This window comes from Solanum stenotomum, chromosome 10 (genome assembly GCF_019186545.1).
Source record: "Solanum stenotomum isolate F172 chromosome 10, ASM1918654v1, whole genome shotgun sequence".
In the NCBI taxonomy this organism is placed as follows: domain Eukaryota; kingdom Viridiplantae; phylum Streptophyta; class Magnoliopsida; order Solanales; family Solanaceae; genus Solanum; species Solanum stenotomum.
In genome coordinates this window covers 54891293-54904103 of record NC_064291.1, presented here as the reverse complement: position 1 = coordinate 54904103, position 12811 = coordinate 54891293, and the positions used below count along the sequence as shown (strand labels likewise).

General features: G+C 30.8%; 1 protein-coding gene across 1 annotated transcript; it reads right to left on the bottom strand.

Annotated features, from left to right (window-relative positions):
* Positions 1-6099: 6099 nt before the first annotated feature.
* Positions 6100-9940, bottom strand: LOC125842073 (uncharacterized). The gene is made up of 14 exons (XM_049521273.1): positions 9633-9940; positions 9424-9531; positions 9067-9171; positions 8409-8940; positions 8208-8248; positions 8038-8106; positions 7864-7964; positions 7689-7767; positions 7509-7607; positions 7342-7410; positions 7186-7235; positions 6803-6884; positions 6480-6574; positions 6100-6264 (listed from the first exon to the last, which is right to left on the bottom strand). Exons 1-14 carry the CDS (start codon positions 9924-9926, stop codon positions 6144-6146), a joined length of 1845 nt encoding a protein of 614 aa, XP_049377230.1. The 5' UTR covers positions 9927-9940; the 3' UTR covers positions 6100-6143.
* Positions 9941-12811: the final 2871 nt, after the last annotated feature.

Sequence of the window (12811 nt, the reverse complement as noted above, 5' to 3'; positions counted from 1 at the left end):
AAAAAAGATTATACTTAAATGGTGCTATCAATTATGGTTATAACTTCATGAAAGACGACTATTGATATTTGTCTTTTTTTACATGACTTAANATTTTTTAAATGTAAAAAATAACCTTTGAATAATATAATTATAACATATACATTTTAAAATAATTAAAAATTAGAACAATAACATTAATATAAAAAATAAATTTCATTCCAAAACCCAAAGGACCAACAAAAGAGACTATTTTTGTCATTTTTATATTTATTTGCTATATTTGGAAAACTTTATTTACCGTATATAGACACTAGAGAGAACAACGAAGCAATAGCATTTCCTCTTTCCCTAATTATTTATCCTTTCTTTTTTTAGTTGTTCATAATTATTTATCCATTTTGACTAATCAAAAAAGGACAAAAAATTTTACTTATTATACCCTTAATTAATTACTTTGAAAAAAATAGAAACTTTTAAAACTCTAAAGTTTTTAATTCATCTATTTCATAATTAATGAGTAAAATGGTAAACTCATTATATCAATCATTGTTTTTCTTAATGAGTGTATCAATTCAAAAATTGACAAATAATTAGAGACGAAGGGAGTATAATTCTTCTCTAAACAACAGTAGCGTGGAGTGAAATGGTGATAAGTGATAACCTTTTCGCAAAATTACGGAGTGATTAAGGATACAATTACCTCTAAACATAAATTTATGTTAGGTAATCTTATCTTGACTTAGGTTGACAAATTAGTAGTACTTAATTGGTCCATTGATAAAGGAGCTTTCCTCTAAATTATGGTTGCCTTCTCATAAAATACAATTCAGTCTTATTATAACAAATAATTCAGTCTTATTATAACAAATCATTCGTTATTATAACAATTTGATTTTCTCCCAAAAAATCATATTTTCTTGTTATGTTTTTTAATAATATCATTTGACTTATGAAAATAATAACATTTATTGTAACAATACATTCTTTATAAAATTAACTTTTACCACAATCGTACTTAAATATTATAATAATATTTTATTAAAAAATGTTGTTGCAAAATAAAATATTTATTATAAGTATCATTAAAGTCATGCACGTAAATTTTAAAGCGAATATTTTTTTTTAAAAAAGATTATACTTAAATGGTGCTATCAATTATGGTTATAACTTCATGAAAGACGACTATTGATATTTGTCTTTTTTTACATGACTTAAGTCATCGGCGGCCCCTTAAAATTGTACGCATAATTCACTTAGACACCTCAACTAGGACTAGTACCTATTTTGTTTGGTCAAACTGGTTAACGTATACATTTTTTCTTTTTGATAAACAAAATCATTAAAATAATTTTTACATACATTTAATTTTAATAGCTATATGAAATTTAAACGTTAAATATTTGTATACATGTTTAACATTATCTCACTAAATCAACCATGAAAATGTTTTGACAAACGATGTCATTACTGAGTTATTTGATTGCATATATACTTGCTTTATTCAATTTTATGCAATATTATTTGACCAAACATAATATAGTCTTACTATTGTAAGTGTGACGCTCTTTATTTTTACGTCCGCTTAAAAAAGAATGATATATTAATAATTACATTTTCAATCTCTTATTTTATTTTTAATGAAATAATTTATAAATATGAGAAAAAAACATGATTTGCCTTAAATCAGATGAAATGTCTTCTGTTTTTCTTTTAAAATTTAATATCAAATCAAACATTTTCACATAGATTGAGACAATAAAAAAAATGGTTGAAATTCATGGTATTGAACAAATTATAAATAGTTGTGTGATTGTAAATTGTCTCAATAAGAAAAAAGTTAAATATTTTTTAAGTATTAAAGATATTACTCCCTCCGTTTAAAAAAGAATAGTCTGATTTGACTTGGTAAGAATTTTAAGAAAATAAAGAAGACTTTTGAATCTTGTTGTCCTAAATTAAAGTTATGTCATACGTACAAAATTGTCATTTAATCTTGTGGCCTTAAACATGTCACGTGAAAAGCTGAAATTAAAATGTTACCCAAAAAAGAAAAAAGTCATTTTTTTTTAAACTGACTAAAAAGGAAATGAGGTCATTCTTTTTTAAACAAAGGTATTATTTTTGACAGGCTAAAAAATACATCAAATAAATTGGATTTTTTTTTTAAAATTCGGATTAATTTTTTTTAAAAAAATCTTTAATTGGCCGCTATAGTAACATATAAATTATGTATATTGTAAACAATTCACAATCACCCTTAAAAAAAATCTTTTCTTTATTGGTATATCACGTTTTCGATATTAATCCAAAAGAAATATTCTTCAAGTTACCAATTGCTAATCCTTGAAGGTTAAAAGGGTAAAATTACTCTGCACGTTACTCAAGTAAAATTCTTTTCATTATTAAGTAATAAAAAACACATTTTGATGTTAGGGAGTAGGGGCACATGTTAGCAAAATCCAAATTCTAGTGTGATACCATTTGATATTAAACTATAGATCCAAAAAGGAATATTCTTTAAGTTACTAATTACCAATACTTGAAGGTTACAAAGGTAAAAATTGCCCTGCACTCTACTCAAAATGACATTCCTATAAATTTGTAGTTAAAGTTACTCCCTCCTTATTAATTTATCTGTTATGATTTTTAGAAGAAATATTTTGAATCATTTATTATATTAACATTATGGAATGTGTATTTATTTATTTATTCGAATAATCATAAATTGACTATCGAAAAACGAAACGAAATAATTTATCTATTTTTTAGTGGAAAGAAGTATAACTTTCGGCTGTGGGCAGTGGCTCGTGAGCATAGATTCCTGGCAAAACTGCTATACAAATAAATCTTGTAATCTATTACTAAAAATCTCAGTTTTGTAGTCTCTATAGACTACTCCTGACATAAATATTCCCATAATCCCCACCCCCCCCCACCCTCCCCCCCGCCATACTATATGTCGTAATGTAGCTCATTACAAGACAAATTTATAGTATAGTCTTTTTAATATTTATTTATTTATTATATTTATTATTCACTAACCTTAAATATGATAATAATAATATTTATCTTTTTTGGGGGGAAACTTCAGTTTCACTTACAACTTTTTCTGAATAAATAACTTATGTGTATATACATAATTTCAATTTTTTTTTTACAATATATTATTAATATAATTTTCTTTTATATTTTAACTAAATTTATAATCAAAGGGTAGAATTAAAAAAAAAAGAATTTACTGGTGAAGTAAAATTGGAGAACATGTCAAAGGTGAATGACACGAGTCACACATGTAAGAACTTGGTCAACAAAGATGGGCCGTCCAATTACTGTTACGATATTGAAAATTCAATTCGATAATTTACGATATTAAAAAGTTTTGGTTCGATAGTTTTGATATAACGTTTGTAAGATATTATATTAAAATAATTTGATAAGGTTCGATATTTTATAATTTGATTTCGATGTTTTATAATATAATAGATTGGTTATCATAGTTTGGTCAACTTCAATTTACATATATTTGTATAATAAAAAATCATGACTTTGACTTTTCAAGAAATGTATTAACTATATCATACATGTAAAAATATTTAATATAAAGTACACACAATTTTCTTTGTTAATCAATCACAAAAAAGTTAAATCAAGATAAAATAGTTTTAAAACTTCTACATCTAAATAATTAGTTACTATTTTATATATTTACTAGTATTTTATTATATATATATGAATTTTATATAGAAATATACATTTCAGGATGATATTCAATTTTTATTTGTAATATCAGATACTATATCGAATACTAAACTTTTTTCAACATGCATATCAAAAATCAAAATATTCAAACTGTGGTGTTAAAGTTTTCAATTTTTATATGATATTCTATATATTTATATATACATTTGTCATGCATTGACTCTAGTCAATTACAGCAACATATTTTTGAAAATTTGAGGTGAGTGTTCGATTCTTTGATTTTTGTAATATATCAAATTGGAATTAAATCGATTTGATTATTATTTATTTTTTTGATTTGCTGGTATAAACGTTATATACTGAGCTGTTTTCTGCTGGAAAAAAGTGTTGGACTCTCTATTGACCATGAAATTTGTACTGAGGACTTTTATGTCCATTGGAAGAAAGAGTCAAAATGATGAAATGTACTCTATAATTTATTATTGGATTAATAATAGAGTATCTAAATTCTGAAAAGTACAACTTCCTCGTGTTTAATTAAAGAAACATTTGTTTTTCTTCTTTTTCCCTTTTGCAATTAATTAATCATGAGCAGTATTACTACTCTCTTCGTATTTATTTTGTGTATATTAGACAAGAAAAATGAAATAATTAATTTTAATATGGAATTAAATAATATGAAACAGAAAGAATATTAATTTAATTTATTATATTTACATGCTGTCAGTATTGATGAAATGAGTTGTTAATAACTTGTCTTAGACGGCAAATTAGGCAGTGTCTCAATATATATGAGAATCTGATGAAATGACTAAACATAATAATTCTGTCTCTATATTTTTATTTGACAAAACGACTGATTCAGTATTCACGTGCTACCTAGCTACCCCTTGCTCTTTCCTGCCCACAGCACTACCGCTTCCAAAATACTTTTCGTCTCGACATTATTTAATTTATTACTATTAAATATTAATTTATATTTTAAATATTTATATAATTATATAAATCATTTTGATAAGCAAGTCAGAGTAGATTAGTATAACTTCACGCAATAGTTAACCTATGATGAACGTTCACATATAACTACTCAAAAATAGCCGAATTATTTTTCATATTTATAGTTTGATAATTACAATTCGTAGCTACATGTTATAGAGAGGAGAGAGGCAAGCGAGACTGGGAGAGAGAAGAGAGAGGCGAGAGGCGAGAGACAGGGCAAAGAGTGGGAGAGAGGTGAATTGTATATGTCTATCAGTTAGATAATTGTATATTATACGTATGTATTTGTATATATGGCAAGCGAGATTGGGAGAGGGAGGAGGGAGGAGCGAAATTGGGAGAGGGATGAGAGAGGCGAGCGAGAGAGGACAGAGAGTGGGAGAGAGTTGAATTGTATATGTATATGTATATCGGTTAGATAATTGTATATTATACATATGCATTTGTATGGCAAGCGAGATTGAGAGAGGGAGGAGAGAGGCGAGCGAGATTGGGAGAGGGAGGAAAGAGGCGAGCGAGAGAGGACAGAGAATGGGAGAGAGGTGAATTGTATATGTATATCGGTTAGATAATTGTATATTATGCATATTTATTTGTATATTCTGGCAAATTATACATATACAAACGTGACTAATTATACAAATTCGAGTCAGCCCACATAATTAATGGATAATGTTAGTCGCGAGTGGTAATTATAGCAAACTATAGCTATGATGAGTAATTAAGTAGAATAAGTTTGTTTAACCTCGTAATTTTCCCTTTAACCTATATATCATATTGGATTACTTATAAATTATTATATTCCCTTTTTAATCTTCATTTATTGTATATGTAATAGGAAAAATAGTTTGATATACCATTAACTTTGTCATTTAGAGCTAACATACCTCTCGTTATGAAACTGACTCATATATATATACCGTACTGTTATACAAATGACTTACATATACCCTTACCGTCACTATATTGCTTGGATTCCTCAAAAAATATTATCAGGTATGTGTCGAATCCTTTGAAAATAGTGCATTTTTGAAGGACACAACACGGGTGCTGCAACATTTCTAGAAAGTCTGAGCAACTTAGGTTTTAGATGTTCAACACAAATGTAAAGCATCAAAGTTACCACTACATATTTTGGGAATACAAAAATCCACACTTCATACTTTATTATTGAGTTATTACATTTTTTTTTTGGAATACAAGTCACTCATAATTCATAAACTAATTGAAATTGAGACATAAAAAAGATTACTTTATAAGAAAAAAATATTCTAAGTAGAGAATCAAAATCATTTTATACCGTCCTACAATATGCTCTTAATAATACACTCCTTCTATTTTATGCAGAAGCATTAACAGAAAATTTTACATTACATAGAGAAAGAACATTGTTGTCCATTGTCGATTCGATCGCTATATCGGCTTCATGTTTTTGTATAGGTTGTTTTATCTTGAGTAGCTTTTCAATCTGTGTTTGATACCATTCCTCCTGAGTTCTTCCTGGATGTCAATCCACCAAATGAGAGAATTATATCTGTCATTCTTCGGCTAATGTCTTCGAATGATGGACGAAGTTCTGGTTTACTGTTTCATAGGTACAAAACAAAGGCTTAGTTCTAGTTCATTCACAATTGATCTATGTTGCTTGGACTCTTCAAAAACGTCTAACGGTTGCACGTCAAATCCTCCAAAAGTAGTGTTTTATGCCTTTATTGGCTGACTTGACATGAATGCAACAACATTTTTGGAAAGTCCGAGCAACATAGTTTACAATATCAACAGAAAGCAGAGGAAAGCACCTTTGCCAACAATCAAGGATAATAGCTGAAACATGAGGATCAAGTTTTAGCGGAATATCCAGCCTACCATCCATGAATCCAACAACTCCGACAACCTTCAAATAAATAAACTACTTTGATCCCAGTACAGACCAGCTTGCTATGATAAGAAAATGAACGTTGAACTTAATTCAATCTCAAAAACTAGCTCGTGAGGTGACGATTGTCTAAAGACCATTTAAGAAGACAAATTGTCACATTCACCACCAATGTGGGATACTAACATACTATCATCATTTGCAGGCATATTAACACCGAACATAGTGAAAGAAACATCGAGGTACCTGTAAAGGATTAAGGTCCTTCCACGGAATAGATTCAGTCATTAGTTCCCATAAGATCACACCGAAACTGAAGACGTCAGATCTGCACAACAGCGGAAGGACTACATCAAGATAGCCATTGCAACTGATGTTAATTATGTAGAATGTGAAGCAGCATGCAACAACATGCCTAAAAACCTTTATCAAAACCAATAAATAGGATAAACTATGCAAAATCGGCCAAAAGAACAAAACAATCCAGTGATTATATAATCCAACACAATTTGTCAGCGAAAAAAAGAGCCCCACCAATGGCTCAAGTTTAACAATTGGTTTCGCATTACATCATCAAAGTTAACTAACATAAGCAAAATAAAACAGAAAGTAAATCTTGTAAAACTTACTTCTCTGTTGAAGGTTCATTTCTAAGTACTTCAGGAGCCATCCACTGCGGCTGCAACGATAACAGCAGAGTAAAATTTTGTGAGGGACAAGTAACAGCATTATCATATCCAATGTCACCACAAAAAAAGAGCAAAATAAAAGGCTGAGATGCATACCGTCCCTCGTCCAGAATTTGCTGTTAAGAAAGTAGCATGTTTCAATTTTGAAAGGCCAAAATCTCCAACCTAAGGAAAGAGACACCAATAATCTTATATAGTATTCCGTAATTCGTAAAATGGCTTCACCATGAGTAAATTTAAAGGTTGAACAGAGAAATGAAGACCTTGACAGTCCAGCTTTTATCCACAAGCAGGTTTGAAGATTTAAGATCTCTATGTACTATAGGAGGGTTCCGTCGATGCAAGTAACACATACCCCTAACCTAAATCAAACAAAAGAAAGAGTGAAAAAAACCATGAATTCTTTTTTACACATATTTATGAGTCCAAGCAGAGAAACAAACCACATCAAGGGCCATCCTAAGACGTCTTTTGAGGTCTAGTGGCGGATTATTCCTGTGAAGTACTTTAAAAAGACTTCCCCTGAAACACGTGATGAACGTACGTGATATTATTGTCTATCTAGGTTTTATGTCATAACCAAGACCATGCCAAGATGACATTGCTGTGCTTCATTACCTGGGCATATACTCGGTGATAATGGCAAGCTTTTCTTGTGAACTTACTGCTCCCATAAATAATAGCACGTTCGGATGTCTAAGTCTTTTCATTATGTCAATCTGAAGACATTGAATCTCAATTAAAAATCTGTTAATATGGTTAATTCAATGACTATTTGATGGCATCACATACCTCCTTTTTGTAGTCAAGCAAAGTTGTCTCGCCGTGTTGGTTCCCAAAGAAAACCTTAACAGCAACATCCTGAAGGATCAAAAAGGAGAAAAGACACAAATACCATAAAAATGAGATATTGTTTCACTGTCCTCATAATGTGAAAAGAACATTGTGAACTAGGAAATTACTGATCCTTTCCAAATTCCATGATACACAACGCCGAATGCACCTGAAAAAGGAAATATTACAGCGATTGAGGCAATGAGTGTACAAATATATCTCTAACAACTAGGTAATTTCTTCTCAACTACCTTTGGCCAACATCACATATGTGCAATAACCAAATTGAACTATGTCAATAACATTGGTACGATATTCTCATGATTTACCTTGTCCAATTTCTTCGCTTAGGCTGATGTCTTCCCAACGTATTTCACAATGTACTATCAAGCTCAACTCATTCTCATTTTTGTTTGATGAGCTTCCATGGCTGCTTCCAGTGTTCTCCCCTGACTTCCGGGACTGTTGGTTTTCTAGCTGCTGTCCTGATAAATCTTCTATCACTGAAAGTTTTGAGTTTCCTATTTGCAGCTTATGATAGTTAGCATTGATTTGGTCGTCGAACTTTCTGGAGCAGGTAGCTATACGACCCTCTGTGACATCAGTGGATGTTATTTGTGCATTTTCAGGAGCAATCGTTCTTTGTTGAGTAAAACATGACCCTTTCAGTATATTCTGGAAATCATGATAGGCATCAAGAACATGAGTATATTTTCCCTCGGAAGACGATGGTAAATTAGGTTCCGTGATATTCACATTAGCAAAAGTTTCATCATGCCCATTCTGTTGAATATTTCCACACTTTTCTCCTCCAATGTTTCCAAATCCTGTAATGTTCAGCTTTGACATGACCTTCGCCACCTACGATTTTCATAAAACAGGTAAGACTAGTATAAAAACGGTCAGTAAAGTAGACTGAAGGCCAAGAAGGAACATGACATAGCTAGCAAAAAATATCCTATGCACGAAAGGAAGCAGGAACAGTACTAGTTTAGAAGGCTGCACAATGTCAAACGGAGACTCGTCCATTTCTGAGCTTTCTGCATTAGCTCTGCTCTTCCTACCTAGCAAACTGAAACTCAGTCGTGCAGCCTGAAATGACAACTTTATCTCATACATATGTGGAACCAGGATTTCAACTTTATGGGTTCTGGAATACAGAATGTCGACTTGAATGCTAATAACTAAGTTCTAAATATGTACATATTTAATGAATTTCTTATTATATGAGCAAAAGATACTGAGTTCTGCTGAATCTAATTATGAGCTTCTACCTCTGCCCCTGCTCATACATCTTGTTGATGATAAACAAAAGGTAAAGAACCTAAGTACCTAAACACTTACGGGTGCTCTAGGTGGCTTTTGTGATTGCCCTCCTATGGTGTCTACTTCAACCTCCTCTCGGTCTCTGTGTGCAACCTCTCCACGATTAAACGAGAAGACTTTTGAGGCCTGAAAATATAGAACACCATAGGGCAAATTAGTAACTTACTAAACTAACACAAAAATGTTACTAATAAGCACAATGAGTAATCAAAGCAATAGCAAACCACCAGATTTGGAACAAATGATGCAGTTTGACTCTGTGGATGCCACCCGGTACTTTTAAAATTTATTCCCCGCCTTCCAGGTTGTCCGTTAGACGACTGAGAGGTTCTTGATTTTTCCGAGTTTATCTTATTTAAAAAAGCTGCATCACTTGAGACAGTGACAACACCAAAAAGTTCACCATCCTCGTACATTAGGCTTTTCGACACTATAGCCATAAAGATCTCACCAGTTCTCTTCTTAAAAGGAAACTGATCCGTCCATGATTGTCCACAGCTCAATCTTTTCACATAATGCATAGCTAATTCATGATATTCTTCACAAATAAGCAGTTCAGTACACCTCTGTCCGACTACTTCATGGTCTTTATATCCATAAAGTTTCTCAGCAGCTTGGTTCCTACAACAAACTTGAGTTAATATATAGTAATAACTGAATTAGTAGTATAAAATTTATAGAAGTTTACTAGATATCTTAATATATATACACAGAATTTGGGCATCCGAGGGTGTGACTTAGTGGTAAATGAAGTAGTTGAGAGTCATAAGGTCTCAGGTTCAAATTCTAGCAGACACAAAACACTAGCTAATTCTTTCCATTTGTCTTAGCCTTGGTGGACAAAGTTACTTGGTACCTTTTGCTGATGGGAGGGGATAGGTATCTCGTGTAATTAGTCGAGGTGTGCCAAAGCTGGAACTGGTCATCCGAAAAAAATGGAATTTGGGCAAAAAAGATTGGGTTCTATATATGTTATACATACTAAATCTAGAAAGGATACTCTTTAATTTACCATTGCGCCAATGCTCCTCGTAAAAATTTAAATCGGTATTCCCTCTATTTCAATTTGTTTGTGTAGTTTGACTTGACACAGAATTCAATAAACTAAAAAATATTTTTAAATCCATGTTGAACTAAACATATACGGTATAAAACATTATTTATTTTTGTGATCCATGTCACATGAATTGTCAAAAAACAAACTTTTTAAAATAGACTAAAAGAAAAAGTAAGACAAACAAATTAAAACGAATGAAGTAATAAAAATGATAAGATTTCATAATAGGAGCTGAAAATGATCACTATACTTACCAGTAAATAATCTCCCCTGTACCAATTTTGGTAACGTAAAGTGCATGACCCATACCTTCCAACACATTTCTGTACGGATTCCCCGAATAGAACACTCCGGGGCCGCAATACGACCCCGGGGCATCTTCATCTGAATCCTTACTAGTACTCTTTTCTTCCAAAACCAAATTGAATTGTTCCCTAAGTTTCACATAACTCGCTTCCAATGATCGCAATCGTTCCACCAAAACTCGGGACCGAGTCGATTGTGACTCGTCGGAACCAGCACCGGAACCATCCATGACGGAGGAATCAGAAAGTGGTAGTGGTGGCGACATAGGTGGCTAGAGGCTTTTTGTAGTTGTGACTTGTGTGTTACTGTTTTTTTTACTTTAAAATTTTAAATATTGAAATATTTATACTGATTCGTGGGGCTTAAACTTTTGCCACGTGGCGTTTGTGAGTTCAAAGGAACTACACCCCTGAAAATGGGCTTGGGCTTGGACATAATGTTGAGTTTAGTCACAATATCGAGGCTGATTTTGGCCCCGTTCTTAATAGATGACGTCGACTACTTTTTTGAATCGAAACACTTAATCATTTTCTTCAAATTTTAATTATCATGCGTTTTTCGAAAGTCAATTTGATAAGTTAAATTAGATTATATTAATTTAATATTATAAATAAAAATTTAGATAATCAAAAAGTATATAAAAAGTACTATAAATTCCAATCTTTTGCATATCAATATGATGGAGAAATACATATTAAAGTGATAGTCAAAGTTATTATCGTTTGACTCTAAAAAAGAAAATTATGAGTTTATGACAATTAAAAGTGGATGGAGTAATATTTAGATACTCACTCCGTTTAAAAAAGAATTGTCTNATTTATAATCACGAAATTAAAAAGTCTTATTTCTTTTCTTAAACTCCGTTTCAAGTCAAACTAAGTCATTCGTTTAAAAACCGAGGAAGTACTTCATTAAAACATACGGCTGTTTGGGCATTTAAACTAAATATATTGACCAATCTAAATGGATTGTCAATATATTTCGTTATTTTTTAATGTTATGCAAATATATAAAATTACTCTGCGAAATAACATTTAGACTAACATTCGGTAATATGTTAACTTTATTAAAAAAGTATTAAGTTATTAGGTTGTCATATAATGCTTGTAATAATTTGTGTAACTATCGCAATTAAGTTTTCAATGTGTCCAAACAAAATCTTTAAATTGTAGTGTAAAAGATCCATATATATAAGCATTAATTAAATAGTTAAAAAAAGTTATTTAAAAAGGGATAACAAATGAAAAAATGATGAAGTTTAAGAATTTACAAGTTTCAGCTCATAATATGTTTTTTTCGTATAAATGTATTATATTGTGGATGTCCGTTTAAATACTACTATATATATATATATATAAAATCATTAATTAAATTGTTAAAAAAAATTATTATAAAAGTATAACACATGAAAAAAATCACAAAGTTTAAGGATTTATATTTCAGCTCTATAATGTATGTTTTATTCTCATAAATATATTGTTTTGTGGACGTACGTTTAAACTTTAAATAATTTTAGGGTGTGTTTGGTATGAAGGAAAATATTTTTCGAAAAATATTTTCTAATTTTTTCATGTTTGATTGGGTTAAATGTTTTCCAAATCAATTAATTTTTCTCAAATTTAAGGAAATGACCTCCCTTCAAAAATTAAGGAAAACATTTTCCAAAACTTTCCTCGAACTTCAAATTACAATTTTTTTGTTGAAAAAATAAATTTAAAGCTTATTTTAAAAAATATTTTTCAACTTTTCAATTTTTTTACCCCACCCTTGACTCCCCCCACCAGCCCCGCACCCCAAAAAAATATTTTCAATTTCAAAATTTCATTTTTTTCACCACTACCCTCGACCACCCCACCACCCGCCTTAATTTTTTTTTATTTTAAGTTTGTTGTTAAAAAATATTTTCTACTTCAAAATTTAATTTTTTTCACCCTTACCCTCAACCCCCTCCCCTACCACCCCCGCACCCCTCCAAAAAAAAATTAAGTTTGTTTTTTTTAAAAAAATTCAACTTCAAATTTTTAATTTCTCACCCCTACCCTC

Bases quoted from the DNA above. Each gene is read 5' to 3' on its own strand.
- LOC125842073 (XM_049521273.1), bottom strand. From the start codon at position 9,926: ATGCATTATGTGAAAAGATTGAGCTGTGGACAATCATGGACGGATCAG. The intron at 7,608-7,688 runs GTTTGTTTCTCT...TGTTTGATTTAG, and splicing joins TTAGGATGGCCCTTGATGTG to GTTAGGGGTATGTGTTACTT. The intron at 7,236-7,341 runs GTATGCATCTCA...TTATCGTTGCAG, and splicing joins CAAATTCTGGACGAGGGACG to CCGCAGTGGATGGCTCCTGA.